Genomic DNA, 23705 nt, shown 5'->3' on the forward strand with positions numbered 1-23705 from the left:
GTACCTTCGAACGTGTCACTTGTCAGCCCATGACTACCAGCAGAAGCGCGTACAGCTCTATCACAAGCTTCAGCGATCTACGCATCTCGAACAGCATCATTCGCAGGAAGCTGGTATCATGACAAGCTAGAACGGATCCGTAAGACCATAGATGTAGACCGTCGCAACACTGCTGCACTTGGTCATAAGCACTAAAGAAGCTAGGCCACCCTCAGCTTCCAATTATAAAACCTCGCTACCTGCGGCTTTTCTTTAACAAGAAAAACTAAGTAGTCCCTGTGCGGTGATGTGCAAGCCTTGTAAAAGTTGCCGTCGATGAGGCTGTATTATCAGCCGTGTTGACTGTACTGACCGTAAAGCAAATGACCCAAACAGTATAGATGGAAACATGAAGACGCATCGAAAGACCTCCATCATCCACTCCGAAGTCTGCTTGCCATATCTTGTGCCCAAAAATACACAGCTTCGACATGGTAATCTTCACCCCCTACAGCAAGCAGAAAGCACTGCATACTGACGCGAAATACCGGCCGTTCATGTTAATACAGCCCGCAAACCTCGGGAAGGCGCTCGCAGACGCTCAAGCAGATACAAGCAAGACGCTTATGGGAATCGCCCACTGCATGACCGACGCTGACATTAACCTTTCTTGAGACCTCAACGGCAAACCAGCACCCGAATTTGTCGAAGCAATGGGCGAATTCTGCGCTGCAGCTGCGAAGAACAATCTCCCAGTCTTTGGAGGTGCTTTGTCGCTTGATCAGGTTCCTATGCTGATTCAAACTGGTGCTCGGAATATTTTTGTGCAGTTTGATATTTGGGTGTTTAGTAGGATGATGGAGGAGTCGTTGAATCAGGCGGTGTATAGGAAGCAGTTTGAGGGTAGCCCGAGTGCTGGATTGTCGAATGGGCAAGGGAAGGCGGAGTAGTTCCATCGTATCAGGGTATTACTTCATCAGATATATAGCCACATAAAATAGCGTGTGATGTACCTTGGTAGCTTTCGAGATACTCATTGATGGTGTTCATTCGATAGGGCAACATGCATTGTAAAAGTCAAGAACACCTTGAGATGGGCAGTCCAAGGGAAAAAAAAGTTGAAGACAACTTCTTTCGCCCACTACCTAGGCGATGCTAATTTGAATAATTTCGGCGACTAGACTGCCTCAAGAGCAGAATGTCCGTCCAGAGTCGCGCGTGTGTGTTCTTCATTCTAGACGACCCAGGTAGGTTTAGCGTAACTTTCGTCCTTTGAAGTTATGCCACTCCCCCACATCCCGAAATCTTTCTCAAGTACACCTACAGTCTTCAAGACAGTCCTTCTCGTAACAGAAAATACCGAATGAACCATGTCGGCATGTAGTGCTCAGCCATAGCTAGTTATGAGACGGCTCTAGTGACCTGGTTTGGTTGAAAATTGTTTTTTGGTGTAGCGATAGCCTGGTACTGTTCCGAAGCATCATGCTGTACCGGACGAAAACACGACTTTGAGCTTACAGCAAAAGTCAGCAACCACAGCACCTATATAAGTTGAGAAGACCAAACGGATTTGTTACAAGACACTGTTTCCTACATTCCATCCACGCAATTCCTCCTTACCCTTCAAGTGCCTCGCTTTCGACCGAACCTTGCAAGCTCTCCATCATCCGAGGTCGCTACAATGAATCAAAAAATCTGTCTCGTCACTGGCTGCTCCGCTGGAGGAGTCGGTCCCGCCCTTGTCGAAGCCTTCAAAAACAAAGGCTATCACGTCTTCGCGACAGCACGCTCGCCAAAGAAAGTCCCACAGGCGCTGCACTCCGACCCAAATATCACAGTGTTAGCACTTGACGTTACGTCGACCGACTCCATCACTGCAGCAGCCGCAGCAGTCTCTGAAAAGACGGGAGGCAAACTCGATGTCCTGATCAACAACGCTGGCCACGGCCTCAGCATGCCCGCGCTGGACACATCCATCGAAGACGCCAAGCAACTCTTCAACGCGAATTTCTTCGGCGTTCTTGAAATGGTTCAAGCATTCAGCCACATGCTCATCAAATCCAAGGGCGTGATAGTCAACAACTCTTCCGTGGGCGCATATCAGCCCTTCCCCTTTATCAGTGCGTTTCCCAACACCATCCTCAAGCAAACTGCTTTGGCTGACTACATCCAGCCATCTACCAAGCCTCAAAAGCCGCCCTCATCACCGCTGGCGAAGGCTGGCGTCTCGAACTCGCGCCCCTGGGAGTCCGTGTCATCACGCTGGTCACAGGCGGTATAGCAACGAATTTCGTGGCCAATCTCAACGCGCTCGATTTGCCCGAGAAATCTTATTACAAATGCGTAGAGGATACGATCGCCGAGCAGCCGGAGCATATTCCGTTCAGCATGGCGCCGGAGAGATTCGCACTACATGTGTTGCAGAGGGTGGAGAGGGGTGGTGCGGGGAAGTATTGGGCTGGTGGCGGTACGGTTATGATGCGTGTGGCGTTGTGGGTACTGCCTCAGGCATTGTTGGTAAGTGATTGAGTTGTGCGTTTGAAGTTTGAGGGGCTAACGTTTGGGTGTGTAGGATGTTATTTCGATGATGCCGAAGCCGTTTGCGAAGAAGTTGAGGGAGCATCGTGATACTGTGGAAGAGCAGGATCATAAGTTGGCGGTTGAGGGGTTGAAGCAGGCTTTGGTGGAAGGGCATGGGCAGTGACCCGAGGCGCTGGGGAAAGAGATGTGCCGATGAGAAACTCGTTGAAATGCTTGAATGTGATATGGCTCATTCCGACCGCGATTTTCGCCTCTTGACCGAAGCTTTAGAGTACTTTTGATACCTCTCTAAATCAAAGCTCCCATCTTCCAGCTCCCTACTCCCCTTATCTCCAGCCCAGCAAAACGCCCGACACCCTCCAACCACCTCACCACCCTCCAAAACCGCATCACACTCGATCCAAGTGTACGCGGCAGTCTCGTAAGCAGCCAGGCGATTGAAGTGCTCTTCCGAGGTCACTTTCCATATGCGTCCTGTCACTTTGCCGGGATCGCTGGGTATCAGGGCGGGATAGATGCCCACATTTTCACGTTGAAGCCTGAGATGGAAGCGGTTTGCATGGTGGTAGAAGGGGAGGGGAGATGGAGGACTGATTGGAGGACTTCGAGATCTGTTAGGGTGCCGTAGAGGAACATGTGACAGGGCTGGAAGGGTGCATTGGTTACTTCCACCTTTGATCTTGAGTTTGATTGTATGTGTTGATTCACCGGATTTCCTAAGCTTGAAATCGATGGAGCAAAATATTTTGCCGGCTTTGGGGGTTGTCGAGGTGGAGCCAACGGTGGAGGCGGAGGTATCTTAGTCGCATCTGGTAGCTGTGGCTGAGCCATGGAGGACGAAGGATTTTCACGCAATACCAATCTCCGTTCGTGATATCCCGCTGCTTCAACGAGTCTCGCATTGGTAGTAAGGAATGCTCCGATGATAGGCTCTCAGACCGCAGACCACTGGGGGCTGGTGCGCGCGCAAAAAAATACTGTGGTTGTCTTAAGAGACCTTAATTCATCCGAAACAACGTACGATCAATGCGCAATCATATTACAGGTTTAATTGCGGCCTAGACGGCGGAACATGGAATTGATTGCGCGTGGGTGGAGAGGTTTGGTGCACAACTCCAGAACATCAAGTTTCTTAGCGTCCTGCCAGCCACACGCGACCAACCACCGCATTTCCCTGCCACCATCAATTACGCACCACAACCCGCCATGATGAGCATCTTTAACATTTCTACACTCGGTGCTACACCTCGCAAGTCCCTGTCAACGATCAACGATCCGCAACCGTCACTCTCCTTCATTTTTCAACGGACACTAGCGCGAAAGACCAACCTTCATCCCAGCATCACACCTTTACATCCATCAAAATGCTCTTCAACATTCAACACTTTGCCGTCTTCGCCAGCATCTCAATATTCGCCAATGCGCTGCCATTTGACACGCCTCGCCAAATTGCCCCGCGACAAAAGAACTATTCAGTCATCAATGTCGACGGCGGATCATCGAGCGATGCTGCGCAAGCAACGACAGTAGTCAAATCAACCAAGACTGTCGAAGTTATCAACCCGGGACCGACTGTCACTCAAGAAACCACTACTACTGTCTTGAGCGTCGCTCCAGCACCTACTCGAAAAAGCTCGACTACGGATTGCACGACGAGTGCGCCTTCTTCTACCATCACATCTTCAACCAAGACGTCGTCTTCTGTTGTCACAAGCAGCAGCTCGAAACCAGTTGAGACACCAAAGCCCATTTTTGTGACTATCACGGTATCGAAGGATGATGGACCGACCGAGTACTATGACAATGGACTCTGGCATACATTGTACCGTATCAAGACGTTTGAAGCTGCCGTTGCTACATTAGCATCCTCGGCATCCATGTCGAGCACAATCGTCGCTCCCATTCTGGAGACTCCGGCGCCGTCATACAACGTGACGAGCTTCCAGCAGTATGCATAGGCCTGCATTTGCTGAGGCTGTATTACTTTCGCGACACAATCTAGGGATGGGTGTTGTTTGTTCTTGTTGAGTGGAGTACGCGATGCATGTGCAACGGGTTATGGGTACGGATATGGCAACATGGTAACGGTTTCGGAACGCATTATAACGGAGTTTCTGGAGCAGCGCATATATATAAATGCGCGCAAAGTAGATAATCACACATGAAATCATAATGAATATATTCAAGATGAGTTTGAATGCTGCTCTGAGTGATGGTGGTAGAGACGAATCCAATGACGCAGCTAGAAGGGGACATAGCTTCCGCCTGCCAAGCGGATGGCCGCTCACGACCAACGGGCGTTGCCTGACGTCGACCAGCTCTCCACAACCCCGGACTCTCCACCAAAGACAATAATATAATGGCGTCGCCGCCGCCCGTAGAAGACCAGGCTCGCCTGCTTGAAGATGCCCTCGCTGTGGTTCGGCAGCAGACAATGCTCATGCGACGCTGCCTGGAGACGCCCGGCAAGTTGATGGATGCGCTCAAGTGCAGGTAAGAGCTGCTATACAGCATGACACGTGCCCATACATGTACTTGTAGTACTGACAATACAATCGCCCAGTTCGACCCTCGTCTCTGAACTGCGCACAAGCAGCCTCGGCCCCAAGCAGTACTATGAGCTCTACATGGCCGTCTTCGATGCCCTGCGCCATCTGGCCGTCTACCTCCGCGAGAACCACCCGGTAAACCACCTCGCCGACCTGTACGAGCTCGTCCAGTATGCCGGGAATATCATTCCTCGCCTGTACCTCATGTGCACCGTCGGCACCGTCTACATGGCCATTGAGGATGCGCCCGTCAAGGAGATCATGAAGGACATGATGGAAATGAGTCGCGGAGTCCAGCACCCCATTCGCGGCCTGTTTCTGCGCTACTATCTCGCCGGCCAGGCGCGTGACCACCTCCCAGAGGGCGACGGCGAGGGGCCCGAGGGCAATCTGCAGGACTCGATCAGCTTCATTCTGACCAATTTCGTGGAGATGAACAAGCTCTGGGTGCGCCTGCAACACCAGGGCCATTCGAGGGAGCGCGAGCAACGGACAAAGGAGCGACAGGAGCTGCAGCTTTTGGTGGGAAGCAACTTGGTCCGGCTCAGCCAGCTCGTGGACTTGGAAAACTACAAGAAGATTCTCAACCCTCTACTGGAGCAGATCGTGCAATGTCGGGATGTTTTGGCGCAAGAATATCTGCTTGAGGGTATGTGTGAATATGGGCTTTCGGACATTGAGCTAACCTGCACCAGTCGTGACCCAGGTCTTCCCCGACGAGTTCCACCTACACACCCTCGATCAATTCCTCTCCGCCGTTGCACGCCTGAACCCGCACGTAAACGTTAAAGCGATTGTGGTTGGCTTGATGGACCGCTTATCTATGTATGCGCAGAGGGAGTCGGAGTCGGAGAGTCCGGAGCAACGCAAGAAGACCGAGGAGGAGTCAATAGCAAAGCTTCTCGAGCAGATGCGGATAGCGAAGGAGAAGAAAGAGACCGAGCCCGAACCTGCGCCAGCGCCAGCGCAACAAAATGGCGACGCATCCGAAGCACAACCAGATGGGGAAGAGGCCCAAACCGAGGCATCGTCAGTAACAGCAGTGTCGGTTGCAGATCATGAAGCGGCCGAGACGGAAGGCGTGGTGGAGAAGAAACGCGGCATACCGAGCAATGTCAAGCTGTTCGAGATTTTCCATGAGCAGGTCCAGACGCTGGTCAAGATGCAAAGACTACCCATTCAGGATACGATTGGGTTACTTGTATCACTTGCGAACCTCGCATTGTAAGTCAAGACGATTGAGTGCAATGTGCTTAGCTAATTCGGCCAGAAACATCTACCCCGAACGCCTCGACTACATCGACCAGGTCCTCACATTTGCCAACCAGAAGGTTGGTGAATACCAGAACAGCGCCGACCTACACTCCCAAGCCACTCAGAGTCAGATCCTCAGCCTCCTTCTTGCGCCTATCAAGACCTACGTGTCTCTCTTCACCGCACTCGCATTACCCAACTACATCCCACTCTTGCATTCGCAACCGTACCCAACTCGGCGAGCAGTAGCTGGCGAGGTTGCAAGAAGCCTCATGCGCAACCAGACCTACATCACCTCGGTAGAGAACCTAGAGAGTTCATTAGAGATCCTCAAGGTGCTCATTCGGGAAGGCATCCAGCAAGCCACCGGATATCCAGGCGGACCAATTCAAAGACGAGCGCAGGAGACAGACGAGACGATAGAAGAGCAAGGCTGGCTTGCACGGATAGTACATTTGATCCGTGGCGAGGACAATGACACGCAGTTCAAGGTAAGGTGCATTACAAGCTGTGCCATTGACATATCTAACACGAGTCTCAGCTTCTACAAACAGCGCGCAAGGCCTTCGCTGATGGTAATGAGCGCGTCAAGTACACCACTCCTGCGATCATAACAGCATCCCTCAAACTCGCCCGACAATACAAGAAGCGCGAGCACTTTGACGACAACTGGCAATCACAATCGTCCGCACTCTACAAGTTCATGCACAACACTCTCTCAACACTCTACACCCGCGTCAACGGATCAGCTGATCTCTCGCTCCGCCTCTTCATTGCATGCGGTCAAGTTGCAGATCAGAACAACTTCGAAGAGGTCGCATACGAGTACTTTGCGCAAGCTTTCACGATATATGAGGAGGCCATCAGTGATTCGAGGGCGCAATTCCAGGCTGTCTGCGTCATTGCGAGCGCACTGCACACGACAAGGAATTTCGGCAAGGAAAATTATGATACACTGATCACGAAGTGTGCGCTGCACGGGAGCAAGTTGCTCAAGAAGCCAGATCAGTGTCGCGCGGTCTACCTCGCGAGTCATCTTTGGTGGGCGACCGAGATCAGAGCGTTGGGAGAGGAGGATCCGAAGACTGTAAGTCAATTATAGCAACCATATGGTGATCATTTACTAATAATTACAGCTGTACCGCGATGGCAAGCGCGTACTCGAATGCTTACAACGCGCGCTCCGCGTTGCCGACGCATGCATGGATGCCGCAGTATCTGTGGAACTCTTCGTCGAGATTCTCAACCGATACGTCTACTACTTCGACCAGGAGAACGATGCCGTAAGTATTACCCCAGTTCTCGACTCAACCCTTCTAACAGTATACAGGTCACAACCAAATACCTCAACGGCCTCATCGAGCTCATCCACTCGAACCTCCAATCCAACGAAAACGCATCCAGTCTCGAAAATCCCAGGAAGCACTTCCAGCGTACTCTAGATTACATATCGAGCAGAGAGTACGAAGGTGTTGTGACTGCTGCGAAATGAGAGAGGAGCAAAAGTGTGCGGAGATCATTATTTAATTCCGAGATATTGGACAGAATCAGCTCCTTGTACGATGACTTCGCTGGGGTGAGGGGCAGACTCGGCGTGCGCTTTTAGTATATAGCATTTTGGGAGCAATATGATAAGTGTGAAAGCAGTCTGTAAACTTGAATTAGTAGTTTGGGGCTTTGAAAAGACCTAATCAACTACAATTGGTATTGACCAAAGATCACTCGCGTCCAGAGACCACATGATGTCAGCTCGGTTGACGGAGGCGTATATAAGCTCTCCCTTGGTCACCACCTTTCTTTCTCGACACAAACCTACACTTTTGTTCTTCTAAAGAGGCCTTGATTTCAATGATGGCTGGGACTTTGGCACATTCTCTTCTTTCGAAAAACATAGCCTAGACGCATTCATGTCTTTTCCTCGAGCTCTCGTTTCCTCTACAAAAACAAGATACCGCACTCCGGGACATGTTTTGTTCCAAGCACCTTGTCCAAAAACTTTATTCGTGAGCACTTTCGAGAGAAAAAAAGGCCCTTGATATGGAGCATGTTCTTGTTCAAAGACAATAGAGGACTTCCTTGTGACTTTGGCCTGGGCCTTTTCAAAAACCTAACAGCAAGTCTGCAATGTGTGGCTCGAAAAGGCCCGGCCGGACGGGTTATGATGTTTTTGTGCGGACTTATTCTCCCACAAATACGGACGGACGTCTAAATGGCAACTTCTGCTCATCGGACGAGAAGGTGTTAAATTGTCCATCACGTGCGGGCTTGTCTTCACCACTATACACCTGTTACGCTGTACCGAAACCGCTACGGAACCGCGGGATGTTGTGTTTCTGCTGTCTGTTTTGCCTCTCAAAACTCTTCTCTACTAAAACATCCATGTCGAGTGCTACATGGCCAGTAGCATTCTCGCTGTTCAAAAAAAAAGTCAACAAAAAGATGGATGTCTCCTTGTCTCTGCTCTATTCTAGAAGTTGATTATAGACCAGCAATCTATTCCTGTTGGGCCGTTGCACTGAAAGACGTAAAGTTTATGAACATATTCGAAAATAAGCTATGTCACAACAATATGGCGAAGACTGAGGCCGCCGAAATGTTTGGAACTCGCCGATACATGGCCGAAAGCTATCTCTAAATACATCCAAGCCATGATACTCACGTATATAAACCTCCCATGGCACTTCCTTCCTTCCTTCCTTCCTTCCTTCCTTCCTTCCTTCCTTCCTTCCTTCCTTCCTTCCTTCCTTCCTTCCTTCCTTCCTTCCTTCCTTCCTTCCTTCCTTCCTTCCTTCCTTCCTTCCTTCCTTCCTTCCTTCCTTTCCTTCCTTCCTTCCTTCCTTCCTTCCTTCCTCCCTCCATAGCTTCAACCCATTGTTCTCCAAAGACACGGGGGAACGACTACATGACCTTTTTCCCTCTTCCAAAACCCTAATCGAGGACCCCAGTATGTCTTCTGCTCGAGCACATCTTCTTTACGAAAACCACAACGTGGACCACGATGTGTAGCATAGTTTCGAAGACTCTCTATAAGTGGCTATAAACGAGTCCATGTTTTTACATATTGCATCTTCTACCAAAAAACATGTGCTTTGGCATATGTGAGTTGGAAAGATCTTATGTTGCAGATGTGTTCAAAGTTTGGCTCTTCGCGTACATGACTTGCTGCCACTGCACCAAAAGCAAACCCTGCAAGCGCGGGAGAAGATAGCGTGCTTCTTATGTCGCCTGGGGATACATAAGGCGTCCTTGCACTCAATTATCCTCCTAATTTGCCACAATTTATCTCTCTAGCCTGAAAAGTTCAAAAGCGCTGGTCCAGACATGGGTGGACTTGTCTGGCAGCACTATGTACAAAATATTGGGATAAGGAGTCATGACTCTTTAGCTGTCCGGGCCACTTAAAGAGCTCTTCATCCAAGTGTTTGGATACAGTTGTGCTGCATACTGCTCAGTGATGAGAAGTGTGAGTGAAAGCGTCCTGGTTTCTGCAATGCGTTTGCTCCGTAGTGTTAATAGGGGCGCATCTGCTCTTAAGGTGTATAAATGCACCGCCGCGTAAGAAAAAATGAGAGTATACTCCTGTCAAGACCTGGAATAACAAAGCGCGACAACCGCAATACGGATTAACACTCTACAGAACTTGAAGCGATTAGTTAAAGAGGTGCACTCCTTACATTAGATTTTCTTAAGGATCTCTAAGTTCATAGCGTTATGAACCCTGAGGTCGTTATGTTGTTTGAGCTTCGTAATACTCTCACCTTCTCTTACGGGGTGGTGCATGTGTTCAGACAGAACATCGCTGCATGAATGCGCAATATCAATGGTACAGAAGGTCGAAATTTCGGGGTTGATATAGGAAAGTGTATCTAGACATATAGCCATGACATTGATGCTCGAGTGAAGCAGAGAACAGAGCCGTACTATGAGAAGAAACATCAGCGGCTAGCTCGCAAGCCATCATCGCGCTTCTAAAAAGGAAGCTTCAAAGGTCCGTCATAGAACTGCGAGCGACCCTCATATGATTGACCAAGCCCAATGCAAACCAGCTGATTCAACAGCTTGCTGAAGTGGAGGTCCGCGTACTCGATGCACATATCAACACCTATGTTCATCAGCATCCTTCTCATAAATGAAGATCAAACTTCTTGAACTTACCGCATCCAGCAGCTCCAGCCGTCCAAATCTCCGCGCCCTCAAAATGTCCCTTCTCAATGACCCATCTCTGATCCACCCACTCAACATTGGGTGCCATGGTTTTCGCGAGAGGGATCATCGCACGGTTCGTAGTCGCCTTCTTCCCATCCAACACGCCGCTCTTCGCCAACCACACGGCGCCTGTACACGTGGTCATGATGACCTTGGTCCTCAAACTCGCCTCCTTCAAGACGCCAAACTCGCTGGGGCGACCTTCGCCGGGTTTGGCCCGCCAAGCAGCAAGATGTCGAGATCACGCGGCGCATTCTCGTACGTGTGCGTCGGCTTGACGAGCATCTTGGGCGTAACCCACGAGGTCTCGAGGGAGGAGGCAATGTACAGGAATTCCATGGGCGTGGTGTGCGCCATGAGTGGCTTGAAGGAGGCGTCAAGCTCGACACTCATGGCCATCATTTCGGGCGTTTGGCTGCCGAAGACGTCGAGGCCTGCGAGGTCGAACATTTGCACTTCTTCGAAGAAGACGCCGATGCGGAGCGGCTTTTGGGCAGTGTTTGGGGCGGACATGGCTAAGGTGGAGAGGATTGAGGAACTGATAATACTGAGGACGAGAGTTGTCAGACGCTCGAAAAGGCTCACAATATGTGTCGATACAATGGCGAAAGAACGTCGGAAGAAAGTAGCTCACTTATAGATGTGTTTTACCATACTGGGCCGGGACGGATGTTACGAATTCTCCGTGCCGCCTGGAACGTTCACAGGGTTAATCACGCTAGGCGAGGCCCCAGGAGGGATGGGAATTCACCAAGGCTTTGACGGCGAAGCAGAATCCCGACTGGCCGTCCTTTCCAGCCTGTTGGCCCGCCAGTATAGCCATATGCAAAAGACTAGGATCGTGAGGGGTATGGTGGCGGCAAGCAGAATCCACCATTTGCGCGAAACGCTTATTCCGTCACTGTCGAAGTCAAAGAACGTCGTGCTAAGTACTGCCGAAACGAATGTGCCTGGCAGAAAGAGCATTGTCATTGCGGCGATTGTGATCATCGATGCAGAGTCACGCTGCGTTTGTTCCGCAACCTTTGAGCGGATCAACACACGTCGATCAACAATAGGCTCGATCGCCCCAGCACTGGTTCAAACATACCTTTGCAGTTAAGGATGCTATCTCAGTACTAGTGCGCGACTCTCGCTGGTTTGCGAGATGAAAAAGCTGTTGGTATGGTGTCAGTAGACTTGCCGCTGTGGAATTTCGATATGTTACACTCACGAGGTTGATACGAAGATTCGTTCGTTCGTGATATGTTCTCGCCCATCTCACAAAAACGTCGCACTGCGATGAAAAGAGGTCAAAAGATTCGCGAATATCTACCGTAGTGTCGACAGCCCAGACGGGACTCTGTGACTCTAGTGTCTTCATATAGATATCATATGTGCTGCGCAAAAACTTCAATTGCAAGTAGAAGTCCGTACAGTCTTGGCCCAGTGTAAGCCAGTGTCGAGAGAGTTTGTGCAGTCCGACAGTTGATGAGTGGTAGTTAATATTTCCATCTTCATACTGGCTTTCCTGTTGATAGTCAGCCTCGCGAGTGCTTTCTGCCCCTTCCCAAGACAATACGCTGTTACCTACATATTTTTGGAGTAGCTGTCTTCGGTGATGGATATTAGCTTGCCATTGCCCCGAACTTTCATTAGCGACCAAGGTATCGACGAAGAAGTCTCGATATACAATGTTTGGTTCGAACTTCATTGCTAAACGCAGTCTTTTCACCGCAGTAGAGGGGTAGTTGATGCAGAAGTACGTCGTTCGATGCTGTCCTCGAACACAGTGGATGTAGCCGACACCATTATCCCAACCACATCGGTATTGATAGCAATATTCTGGGCGCATAATGTTAGTGTCAAACACTATGGAGTTCCCAATCATACGTACCGAAGGATTTGAGCGTTTTGTCCTGATCGTATCGTACATATTGTTGGTTGGCCATCCTCGACCAATTTCCGTGCTTTGAGTAGAGATTCGTCAGGAGCACATCTGACAATCCAGCTTTGCGAAGAGTGCGGATCGTCTCAGGACGAATGCTGAAATTGCCAGGAAGCCATCCAGCGTCTGTTTGTCGCGTGCTCAGAAAGCTAAAAAAAACATATCTTTAGTTCATACTTTGACCATATCGGACAACGATAGCCGGTGTAAGTGCATGAAACATGATGTATCGGTCTCCAAAGCTGCAGAATCTTGTTCTGTGTTCAGTGAGTGGAATAAACATACCACATTCTAATCGAGCGTGCTTCAGGCTTGTCTTCAGGCAACTATCCTGCATGTTAAAACATCATACAGACAGGAATACAGTGAACACATACCTGCAAAAGGGCTTTCAAATCCTCGTCGCTAACGTTGTGCTCCCAGTCTGACAGGTTCATAAGTATGGTAACCTGGTATGACCGCCGCTGAGTACCTACGAGGAGTTGCTCCTTCCATGCACAGCAAATCGACAGTAGATCCACTTTCCACTAGCTCACTCTGCCCAAGACCCCAATCAATGAGGGTTGTGTCTTCGATGTCAGGTCGACTCGCGACACCGTCACGGGTAAGGTTATCGTCGGCGTCGTCCGATGGAGGGAGAGTATCTGGCCAATACAACCAATTAATCTTGCGGCGAGGCATATCTTTGCGCGTACGTCTGGTTCAATCAGTATTGGAAGTAGGACTGAACCTATCCAGCTTTATCGTGTTTTGGCGTTCACATTCAGCCGCAGGCTGCCAACAGACAACTGAGGAAAGGTGCATTGACTGACGCGCGCCTTTCCTGTTCAAGCTTGGACTCTCTGACCTGCATGTGGCGTCTTACGCACCAAACAGATACTTGTACCACAAGAAGCAACCAGTCGTGTTTCATTCCATGTATTGGCGATGAAACGAAAAATCTAAGCCCTTGTGTTGGCTTTCAAAGACATGCTTGCCCTGTCGATGGCATGATCAGACAAGATAGATGTATGTGTTTGGGATACAAAGCTTCGCCAGGCTCATCTGCTCCATTTTCTCAGTTACAATGGAGAGCGACTAGTGTATAAAACTAGACAGCTTGTCTAATAGCTGGCACCCAACTAGGATCGCCCATCCTCAGATCTCATCAACAATCCACATCTGACAGACCTGGAACGGTGTTCTCGACCGCTTCATGATCCTTGCCATCATATCTATACCACCGCTTATAGTCCTCAAGAGGCACGTCGAGATCCATCTTCCTCTCGTTCTCGTTTTCGTTTTCGATCCTCAGATCGCTTTGGTGCAGCTTGCGATTCCTGGACACAGTCAGCTTCCAGTAGTATTTGTCGATCTATAAAGGAAGACAAAGAACAAGAGACTATACTCACTTTGAGTCTATCGCTTTCGCTCGAAGTTCGGGACAGTCTGACGAACATAGAAGACAGCGTAACGGTAGCCTTTTCGCATGCGCTGATAGACGTTTGATTTGCTTTTAGGGTGGTCCGTACCGTCGCACTGTCAATCGGCCTACTCATCATTGGTGCTGACACTGAGCGGCTCATTTGATTACTCTCAGTCTTGCGTTGTGGCCAAAGCGAAAGCAACGGTACTGTATGACCGTTCACTTTCGCAGATCCTGGAGTTGGTAGAGCTTGACCAATCTTTTCATGCTTCGAAGGAGGTATTTCGCGAGTATTGCCTAAAGACGGTATAGATCCAAACTTTGGGCTCGTAGAGATTGCGGGAGTATGAGTCAATGATTGTGAGGTTGATTGACCCTCATTGGACTGCCCAAGGCGCGAGGACATGGTCCACGAAAGAGGAGTTGGCGGTTGGGGCGCTTCTTCAAGAGAAGATCCGAGAGCAGGTTTTGGCGATTGTGTTGGGATCGAACGCGTGCCTCTTCCGTTAGTCGTACCGTTCTGGGGCGGATGAGCTTTGCAAGGGCGTGCTCTCTCGAGCAGGACTTGTTGTGGCTCGTCGAATGATGCCCGATACTGAAACGTCTTCATGATCTGCGACTCTAGATTGGGTAATTGATCCGAATCTGAAATCTTCACTTTCGCTGCCCACGGAAGTCTTTCAGCTCTGCGCTTCTCGAGCTTTTCCCAATTGTTCCAGCTCTTTCGAAAGCATGAGGGCACCGGAATGCTCTTCTAGATGCTTCCTGCTCTGTTGATACAGGTTTGCGGGAGAATAGAAACGCTGTGAATCCACTCCTTGCCTCCATAATAGACTCGATGATAGAACCTTTGGCAGGCTGCATCGAAGCGATTACGCCAGGGTGAGCCCTTGTAGTAGAGGAAGGTATAACGGAGGGCGGCTAAAGCGACGGCGAGCGAAGTGACGAGGTACCTTGTGAGGATGTCGCAGTCAGTACCGAGTTCACATGTGAAGTTTGGACCTGCGAACTAACCATTTACCAGGCCAGCCTTGGGACTTTGCATGAGGCTTTTCTGCGTGTTGATATAGCTGAGTGGCAATCTGAACGGCGGTCTCGCTGCCAAATTCTGGTAATTGAAAGCTGTTGCGGGCCTCTGCGGCTGTCGCGACAAGGCCGAGCATGATGTCAGCTCTCGCTGCACTCGCTGCTGAGCTCGTGTGGCACAGATAATGAGAGGCAGAGAAAACATGAACCTTGATGATTGAATGTGGAAGATTGTAAGGTGAGCGAAAGGACGGCTATACCGATTTTGTGTTAGTGATTATGCGTTCATGTGGTGTTGTGAGAGGATGGTCATGGTGGTTTAGAGGTAACTGGGGAACTGCCGGACTATAGTTCTGTCTGCAAGTTGGTCGCTGCACAGGGTCCTACTTCCGCACAAGAAACAATACTAAGTGTACCTTCCTGCGGATGAAATTCTGGCAGTTGTTTCGCATTATTTATCCTGTCGCGTAAGACTTGTCGGCAAATGGACATTGGCTTAGGATCGGAGGGGCCGATTGACTATTGCATGATTCAACGAAAATACCGACATCTTATCGTACCAGATAATTACAATTTCTCTTCAACCCTAACCTCACCACCCATCTTACCGAGCGCTCGATCCTGCTCTTCAGCAATAACGTCCGCAGGAATGCGATCCGGCGTCGTATTGACCAGTTTCAACATCGGGAGAAGAGCCGCAGCCATGAGTCCAAAATTAACACACATACCCACAAGCGGGCTGGTTTCAATTTGCGTGTTCATGGCATACGAGATAGCTTGGCCGACAGCCTCGAGAGACCGGAATGCGGCACCATTACGAACGTTTGCTGCACCACATTAGTTCCGGAGGCGTTAAACAGAAGATTGTGAAGACTTACCTTGCGCATCAGTCGCGAAAGATGACAGAAGCCAGTACATGTACGACTGCGAAAGTGGGCCGGTCGTCTGCACAAAGAAGTAGGGTAAGAATGAGCGGGCGTATAGTCCGTCTTCCCAATCAATCTTCCCGGGATTATTGACGTTAAATCGCTGTTGCATTACGATAGACCAGATGTACACTCCGAAATTGGTGATCACAACAGTAAAGAGTCCGAGCTGCGCTCGACGGCGCTGGCTGACACCTTTCATGTCGAGAATGAATCCGAGGCCGAAGCATCCGACAATGCAAAAGAAGGGCGAGATCAGAGATGAGAGAGCGCGGGCGCGTACGCTGAAGTAGGTTCCGAGGTAGGTCGACCAAGTTCCGCTGTAGAAGAACGACCATATCGCCCAAAGAGCGGAGAGCATAATCAGACTTGAAGTCATGGTAGTCTTGACGAGCTTGATCTCCTGCTTCGTGCCGATCTTTTCTGAGACGAGGATGCGCGTGCCGTCCGAACGAACAACGCGCTCGAGGGGGGAGATGAGAAAGGCGAACGGTAGGGCTAGGCATTCGATGATCAAGAAAGCAATGTATGTGTCGGGCGTTACGCCTCCTTCGACTCCCTTGATGTGGTTCTTCGACAAGCTGAACATGATCAGCAACATAGAATTCCAACGTGGTTCGTTGGTGCGAGACTTACTTGATGGCACCTCCTACCAGTTGTCCTAAATTACGTGCAACAATCCAGAGTGCGAGGTACTTGCCACGAGAGCCTGATGGCGCAAGCGACATGATAGTTCCTGACTCGGCCACGTACCAGGTTCCCGTCCCAATACCTGTCAGAGCACCTCCTAGAATAAGGTACCATTGGTTGCCGAATTTCGAGTTGCAGTAGTATGATGAGCCCTGAATGGGGAACGAACATGCGCCAATAACCAACGCCCACTTCGTGCCGAGCTTGTTGACAATGGGACCTCCGAGCGCACAACAAATGGCAAGCATAGCGTAAAAGATAGCGTTGGCAATGTTGTTAGTCTGAGGAGTTGCGAGACCACCTCCACCAAGGCCTGAACCGCGATCAGCTTGCTGTTCTATTCTTATTCCAGTCAAGTGTAGCTACTTACCAGCAATAGCATCTGCCATGGCAGGTCCACAGAAAGCTTGCACACTGATCAAAAGCATCTGCGTCAAGCTGTTCTGCCACACGCGCTTCCACAACGGTACGTTCTTCTGATACTCCTCCATATTCATCCTCTCATCCGCGACTTCGTACGCCGGAGGAGGGTTCAATGGATCATTGCCCTTGGTGCGAAGCGCGTCATCATCACCACCAGCATGAGTGTTCGGAGGAGGGGCGTCGAAGTTCGACATATTAGAAACGTCCCAAACCAAGATGAAAAGCAGAGAACGAATGAAGCCGATGCATCTCACCCACCGGAGCACGCGAGTCTTTATACACAAGCAGATCCCTTCCAAACCTTGGACACTATCTCCTCACATATCCGTCGCATATCATCCTAGCTTATCTGTGGAGCCGGAGCTACCCCAGCCTTGGGGTAAGATGGCACAGGCGATGGAGACGGGATGCCAGTGTCTTGGGCTCGAGTGCTCGGTGGCAGATGTCCTGCGCTAAATCCAAAGAGGCAATGAGAACAGTTGGGAAATGTGAGCAGTTGAGCTAGTGCGATCAAGGAATGGTAAGACCGCGCTAGCGAAGCTTGCATGGTTTGCGTACGAGTCATGGAACTGAAGATGCGCCGCGGGCCGAGCGTGTTGGAGACGTGGATGGCTGGTGAAAGATGTTGATATCTGGGAAATAAAGAGGGGATAATAGTCGCGTGCGTGCCGATTTCAAAGATAGACAATGTCCTGACACGGGTTCACTTCCAAGGTTTGGCTTCGAGAAGTCTCTCGGCCTAACTCAATTCGGCAACATTAACAGTCAGGGATCACCAGGCTCGAAGCGACCAGCGTTGCCTCCGATCTTGCACGGAACGACTCTTACTCATCCAATCTCTTTCGCGTGTCTGCCACCGCGGAGTACATGCTTGCTACATCACGCCCAACAACCGGTGGCGTGTTCGACTCGGATGAATACATAGTTGGCGCCGCTTACCCCGAGGTCGGAGTGACGCATTGATGGCTTTCACTCAGCGTATCTGAGAACGACTTCCGACATCCAAGTCGCAAACATGGCGCCCTCCAGAGCAAACACCAGTGTCATTGTTGTTGGTGGTGGAGGGACCATTGGGTCGTCTACTGCTCTTCATCTTGTGCGCTCAGGCTATACACCATCGAATGTTACAGTGCTCGATGCATACCCAATTCCTTCATCGCAATCTGCAGGCAATGACCTCAATAAGATTATGGGCGTTAGCTTGCGAAACCCAGTGGACCTGCAGCTGGCTCTCGAGGCGAGGCAGATGTGGAACGAAGATGAGCTGTTCAAGAAGTTCTTCCACAACACTGGAAGGGTGAGTTGGCAACTTGCAAGATGGATTCCACAGTCCGAGATCACAATGCTGACCCAAGTCTAGCTCGACTGTGCGCATGGCGAAAAAGACATTGCAGACCTGAAGTCTGGATACCAAGCTCTCGTGGACGCGGGCTTGGATGCTACAAACGAATGGCTAGACTCCGAGGACGAGATCCTTAAGCGAATGCCACTTCTTTCCCGTGACCAGATCAAAGGCTGGAAAGCGATCTTCAGTAAAGATGGCGGCTGGCTCGCAGCAGCGAAAGCCATCAACGCCGTCGGCGAGTATCTGCGGGACCAAGGTGTAAGATTCGGATTCTATGGCGCGGGCTCGTTCAAAGCACCTCTGCTTGCTGAAGGCGTGTGTATTGGTGTTGAGACTGTTGATGGAACAAGGTACTATGCCGACAAAGTCGTTCTTGCAGCAGGAGCATGGAGTCCCACACTTGTTGAACTGCATGAGCAATGTGTTTCGAAGGTACGTTGATTCCAGCCTGCGAGTGCAATATAACGGCTGACTTGCAAAAGGCCTGGGTATATGGCCACATACAATTGACTCCAGAAGAGGCCGCTCGATACAAGAACAGCCCTGTTGTATACAACGGTGACGTTGGCTTTTTCTTCGAGCCCAACGAGCACGGCGTGATCAAAGTCTGCGACGAGTTTCCTGGCTTCACGCGCTTCAAGATGCATCAACCCTTTGGCGCAAAAGCACCGAAGCGTATTTCAGTACCAAGATCGCATGCTAAGCACCCCACCGACACGATACCTGATGCTTCCGATGTGAGTATCAGGAGGGCGATTGCGACTTTCATGCCGCAGTTCAAAAACAAGAAAATGTTCAACCAGGCAATGTGTTGGTGCACAGATACAGCGGATGCAGCTTTGCTGATCTGTGAACATCCGGAATGGAAGAACTTTGTACTTGCAACTGGTGATAGTGGGTAAGTCTTCCTAGCAAGCTGTTCTAAGACAACCCGCATTGATTATATCTCTCCAGGCACTCGTTCAAGCTTCTGCCAAATATTGGCAAGCATGTTGTTGAACTGCTCGAAGGGACACTTGCAGATGACTTGGCGCACGCCTGGAGATGGCGGCCTGGGTCTGGTGATGCGCTCAAGTCGCGCAGATCAGCGCCTGCAAAGGACCTTGCGGACATGCCTGGTTGGAATCATGATAAGCCGAGGGCGAACTTGTAGGATACCTAATCAATGTGATGAATGAGGCCGAGAAGGTGTAGCTTTGATAGGGTTCTTCAATAGTGGAGTGATTGTACGTCTAATATACGGAGTAATTTATGCACCTGGGAAATTGCAGTGTTCATGTGAAGACGCGTGAAAGTTAAAGTGAAAGTCGAAATCGTGACTACGCGCAGATGGTGGTCAGTGCGCGCGTCCTTTGTCAATGACGTTGTCTTGCGCTCTGAACATTGAAAGTGTCAACCATCAACGAGGCTCCCTGTCGCCTGATATGCCGCTCTTCACTGGACATCGCTCACGTTCACTTCACATCCACTGGACTACCAAGATTCTGTCGCTCGCTTGAAGACCGCCAACCAGCTCCGCTCTTCACCTTCCACGGTCGCCATCGACGCTGTTGCCTCGGATCGCAACTTTTTTATCGCACGCTTCACAGATTACCGCATAGCAACCTCCCTTGTCAGGGTCTCTAGATAGCGCACCGTTTCCCACGATCTCAGCTGACTCGACCCTGAGCATGGATTCGGACGGCGATACTGCGCCGGTCGCAGCGCCTGGCATCACCGTCACCACCACAGACTATACGAACGATGCGCAGCACGATAGCGCTACGATCGAAGATGGCGCTGAAGCGCAAGAAGAGCTTCCTTCAGATGCCGACGAAGAGACACGGCTGAAGTTTCTCACCACCGGCACTCGCGCGCAAGATGATCTGGAGCGGGACATTGGTCGCCAGGCGGACAAGCTGCTCACTGAGCAAGCTGATGCGCGCGACAAGAAGCGCATAGAAAAGGCGGAAGCTGAAGCCAAGCGCGCTGAAGCAGCAATACAAAAGATAAAGAACCGACTGTCTTTACCTGCACTCGATACCCAGAAGGCGAAGCTTCGTGGCGAGATTGCCATGCATCGGCAGAAGATCGATGAACTCGACGCAGAGATGGATGCCATACAGCAGCGCATCAACGATCGACACACGGTGCCTGGTGGCGACGAAGACGACGGCAACGGGCCGCTCCCAAACGAGAGTCGTCGAGATTTCCTCATACGTACCGGCAAGATCACACCCTTCTCCAAGCTGGCGCAAAACCAGCCAGGCTCGGGAACGCTGGGAGAGACTATGCTAGATGCTGAGGTGGAAGACATGGTAGAAGAGGCTAGCAAAGGCCCCGTCTCACATCGGAACCTCATGAAGCCGGGTTTTCCAGGATGTCGACGACAGCTCAGAAGTAACGAGCCCTGAGCCCGTATCTAGATCCACGAAGCGACGCAAAATCACGCGCAAGAGCGATGTCTCCAACTCTCGAGAATCAAGCGCTGCTATTGGCACCGACGGCGATTCCGACGATGCCTTCGACCCAGGCTTGGACGACCGGCAGCTTGCTACGCTAGATGACTCAGAGGGGCTCTCGGGAGATGTCACACAGGATGACGACTTCATGCCAGATACCGTGGGTCGCACACCAAAAGCTCGTGGCAAGAAACGGAAGGCAAAGGCAAAGACCGCTTCTGTCGATGGTGATGCGGAAGAGGATCTTGCTGGCGTTGACGATGGTAATGAGCGCGTCTTCCAGCAAAGAGTCGAAAAGTGGAACGCCAGTCGTGCAGCAGCACGGAAGCGAGCGAAGGAGAAGAACGGCGAAACTGCTGCTGACGAAGAGGGCGAGGAGGAGTGTTTTCTGCCACACCCCACAGAGCCGGATACGGAATTTGACGGTGGTTTCCGCATTCCTGGCGACATCTTCCCTGCCTTGTTTGACTATCAAAAGACGGGTGTTCAATGGCTTTGGGAGTTGTATCAGCAGAACGTTGGTGGCATCATCGGTGATGAGATGGGCTTGGGCAAGACGATCCAAGCCATCTCGTTCGTTGCAGGTCTTCACTACTCCAAGCAGCTTACCAAGCCGGTTATCGTGGTATGTCCGGCTACCGTAATGAAACAGTGGGTAAACGAGTTCCACAAGTGGTGGCCAGCTCTACGTGTATCGATCCTGCATACCTCTGGTAGCGGCATGTTGGACACTCGCCGAGAGGATCGTCTCGAGCGGGAGATGGAGCTTCGCAGCTACGGGGATTACGACGCGACTTTAACTGGTGCGGGAAAGCAAGCCAAGAAAATTCTTGAGCGAGTTAAGCATGACGGACACGTTCTTGTGACTACGTACTCTGGTCTACAGACTTATTCCGAGTTTCTCATCCCCACCGATTGGGAATGTGCGATCCTTGACGAAGGCCATAAGATCAGGAACCCCAACACGTCGATCACAATCCACTGTAAAGAGTTGCGTACACCGAATCGCATCATCCTCTCGGGTACACCAATGCAGAACAACCTGACTGAGTTGTGGTCACTTTTCGACTTCGTCTTCCCCATGCGCCTCGGTACCCTTGTCAACTTTCGAAATCAGTTCGAATTTCCCATCAAGCGTGGTGGCTATGCAAACGCTTCGAATCTTGAGTTTGAGACTGCAGTACAGTGTGCAGAGACGCTCAAGGATGCCGTGAGCCCATACCTGCTCCAACGGTTCAAGTCCGACGTAGCGACGGATCTGCCTCAGAAAAAGGAACAGGTGCTGTTTTGCAAGCTCACACGTCAGCAACGCCTGGCATATGAGGGATTTCTGGCATCGGAAGATATGAAGTCCATCTCTAGCGGCAAGCGACAAATGCTGTATGGCGTCGACTACCTGCGGAAGATATGTAATCACCCCGACCTCACGGAACACAAGACACTTTCGAAGCAACCAGGTTACGATTATGGTGCGCCAAACAAGTCTGGCAAGATGCAGGTCGTTAAAGAGCTACTGTCACTCTGGAAGAAGGGTGGGCACAAGACCTTGCTGTTCGCCCAACATCGCATTATGCTTGATATCTTGCAAAAGTTCCTTGATCATATTCCGGAGATCAATTACCGTCGTATGGACGGCGAGACCGCCATCAAGAACCGCCAGGATCTCGTCGATGAATTCAACAACGACCCAAACTTGCATGTTTTCCTCCTCACAACCAAAGTGGGTGGGCTCGGAGTGAACCTCACAGGCGCCAATCGTGTGATCATCTACGACCCTGATTGGAATCCATCGACCGACATTCAGGCACGCGAGCGATCATGGCGTCTCGGCCAAAAGCGTGAGGTTGAGATTTACCGTCTCATGTCTGCCGGCACCATCGAGGAGAAGATTTACCACCGTCAAATATTCAAGCAGTTCTTGACGAACAAAGTATTGAAAGACCCAAAGCAGCGCCAGACATTCCAGATGAGCGACTTGCACGATCTCTTCACACTCGGTGGCGAGAACGTCGATGGCGAGACCGATACTGGCAACATGTTTCGGGGCTCAGAAGTCAAATTTGATAAGAATGGTGAGACGAAAGAATCTGCAGCAGATGCGACAGCAGGATCAGACCTTGCAGCTATGAGCGGTGTTGCTCGTGCCGAGCAGTTTCAAGCTGCAGCTTCGGACGGCGAAGAAGCTGCCGCAAAAGCTGCTGCAGACGATACTGCTACCGAGGCAGCACCTACAGATTCTCGCCTCATGTCAACCATCTTCGCGCGCACAGGCGTTCACTCGGTCCTCGAACACGACAGCATCGTCAACTCCACAGCCGGAGGTCGCAAGCGCAAAGTGCAAGCCGATCCAGCCTTTGTCCAACGCGAAGCCAAGCGTCAAGCTGCCATCGCTGCAGAGCAACTGAAGAAGAGCCTGGAAGAAGCGCGCAATGTGCCTGCTGGCGTGCCTTCATGGACAGGTCAGTTCGGGGAAGCAGGTCGACCAGAGGTTCGCGGTATAGGAGCATCACGCGGTGGTCGGGGAGGGCGAGGAGGTGGACGCGGTGGCGCTGCACCATCATCAACATCCATCCTGTCCAACCTTGCAGCGCGTCAAGGTCGCCTGAACCCTGGCACCACAACAGTCACATCCGCCTCATCATCACGCGGATCCACGCCATCGTCCACGACACCGCAAACGTTCCGCGGCAAGCGCATGATCGAAATGATTCGCGATTTCATGATGACACATGGCGGTGTGGTGCCCAGCCGTATGCTCGTCGACCACTTCGATCACTATTGTCGCGCACAGCCTGGTCGGAACGAGGAGTTCAAGGAGATGTTGAAGACGATTGCTACGCTGGAGAAGAGCGGGAGTGCGCAGCGGGGACGGTGGGTACTCAAGGAGGAGTGGAGGGCTGCGAGGGGCGGCGGGAGAGGTCAGGCGTAGAGGAAGCTTTTTCGACAATTCGCGATTTCACGCGAAGCATTACTCAAAGAGCATTTCATAAGGG

At 50.9% G+C, this 23705-nt stretch overlaps 11 protein-coding genes across 11 annotated transcripts; 6 read left to right on the forward strand and 5 right to left on the reverse strand.

The window, feature by feature from the left end:
* Positions 1-388: 388 nt before the first annotated feature.
* On the forward strand, positions 389-929 carry SNOG_08388 (hypothetical protein; the record flags this gene model as incomplete). The annotated part of the gene is made up of 2 exons (XM_001798650.1): positions 389-473; positions 655-929. 2 exons carry the CDS (start codon positions 389-391, stop codon positions 927-929), a joined length of 360 nt encoding a protein of 119 aa, XP_001798702.1.
* A 731-nt stretch (positions 930-1660) lies between these two features.
* On the forward strand, positions 1661-2260 carry SNOG_08389 (hypothetical protein; the record flags this gene model as incomplete). Its single annotated transcript, XM_001798651.1, has 1 exon — positions 1661-2260. The coding sequence occupies one exon, from the start codon at positions 1661-1663 to the stop codon at positions 2258-2260; it is 600 nt and encodes a 199-aa protein (XP_001798703.1).
* A 1624-nt stretch (positions 2261-3884) lies between these two features.
* On the forward strand, positions 3885-4478 carry SNOG_08390 (hypothetical protein; the record flags this gene model as incomplete). Its single annotated transcript, XM_001798652.1, has 1 exon — positions 3885-4478. The coding sequence occupies one exon, from the start codon at positions 3885-3887 to the stop codon at positions 4476-4478; it is 594 nt and encodes a 197-aa protein (XP_001798704.1).
* A 401-nt stretch (positions 4479-4879) lies between these two features.
* Positions 4880-7968, forward strand: SNOG_08391 (hypothetical protein; the record flags this gene model as incomplete). Its single annotated transcript, XM_001798653.1, has 7 exons — positions 4880-5013; positions 5084-5718; positions 5765-6293; positions 6340-6814; positions 6865-7410; positions 7460-7606; positions 7654-7968. 7 exons carry the CDS (start codon positions 4880-4882, stop codon positions 7813-7815), a joined length of 2628 nt encoding a protein of 875 aa, XP_001798705.1. The 3' UTR covers positions 7816-7968.
* Positions 7969-10446: 2478 nt separating this feature from the next.
* Positions 10447-11042, reverse strand: SNOG_08393 (hypothetical protein; the record flags this gene model as incomplete). Its single annotated transcript, XM_001798654.1, has 2 exons — positions 10447-10730; positions 10751-11042. 2 exons carry the CDS (start codon positions 11040-11042, stop codon positions 10447-10449), a joined length of 576 nt encoding a protein of 191 aa, XP_001798706.1.
* Positions 11043-11276: 234 nt separating this feature from the next.
* Positions 11277-13137, reverse strand: SNOG_08394 (hypothetical protein; the record flags this gene model as incomplete). The annotated part of the gene is made up of 8 exons (XM_001798655.1): positions 11277-11588; positions 11620-11685; positions 11743-12039; positions 12103-12353; positions 12406-12605; positions 12742-12782; positions 12834-12880; positions 12933-13137. 8 exons carry the CDS (start codon positions 13135-13137, stop codon positions 11277-11279), a joined length of 1419 nt encoding a protein of 472 aa, XP_001798707.1.
* A 554-nt stretch (positions 13138-13691) lies between these two features.
* Positions 13692-14471, reverse strand: SNOG_08395 (hypothetical protein; the record flags this gene model as incomplete). Its single annotated transcript, XM_001798656.1, has 2 exons — positions 13692-13775; positions 13848-14471. 2 exons carry the CDS (start codon positions 14469-14471, stop codon positions 13692-13694), a joined length of 708 nt encoding a protein of 235 aa, XP_001798708.1.
* Positions 14472-14615: 144 nt separating this feature from the next.
* SNOG_08396 (hypothetical protein) lies at positions 14616-15024 on the reverse strand (the record flags this gene model as incomplete). The annotated part of the gene is made up of 2 exons (XM_001798657.1): positions 14616-14814; positions 14876-15024. The coding sequence occupies 2 exons, from the start codon at positions 15022-15024 to the stop codon at positions 14616-14618; spliced, it is 348 nt and encodes a 115-aa protein (XP_001798709.1).
* A 430-nt stretch (positions 15025-15454) lies between these two features.
* On the reverse strand, positions 15455-17120 carry SNOG_08397 (hypothetical protein; the record flags this gene model as incomplete). The annotated part of the gene is made up of 4 exons (XM_001798658.1): positions 15455-15714; positions 15766-16394; positions 16450-16840; positions 16874-17120. 4 exons carry the CDS (start codon positions 17118-17120, stop codon positions 15455-15457), a joined length of 1527 nt encoding a protein of 508 aa, XP_001798710.1.
* Positions 17121-17941: 821 nt separating this feature from the next.
* On the forward strand, positions 17942-19424 carry SNOG_08398 (hypothetical protein; the record flags this gene model as incomplete). Its single annotated transcript, XM_001798659.1, has 4 exons — positions 17942-18223; positions 18287-18703; positions 18754-19169; positions 19226-19424. The coding sequence occupies 4 exons, from the start codon at positions 17942-17944 to the stop codon at positions 19422-19424; spliced, it is 1314 nt and encodes a 437-aa protein (XP_001798711.1).
* Positions 19425-19941: 517 nt separating this feature from the next.
* On the forward strand, positions 19942-23641 carry SNOG_08399 (hypothetical protein; the record flags this gene model as incomplete). Its single annotated transcript, XM_001798660.1, has 3 exons — positions 19942-20568; positions 20630-21337; positions 21365-23641. The coding sequence occupies 3 exons, from the start codon at positions 19942-19944 to the stop codon at positions 23639-23641; spliced, it is 3612 nt and encodes a 1203-aa protein (XP_001798712.1).
* Between the last annotated feature and the right edge of the window lie 64 nt (positions 23642-23705).

The sequence above is a fragment of the Parastagonospora nodorum genome (genome assembly GCF_000146915.1).
Source record: "Parastagonospora nodorum SN15 chromosome Unknown scaffold_12, whole genome shotgun sequence".
Lineage (NCBI taxonomy): Eukaryota > Fungi > Ascomycota > Dothideomycetes > Pleosporales > Phaeosphaeriaceae > Parastagonospora > Parastagonospora nodorum.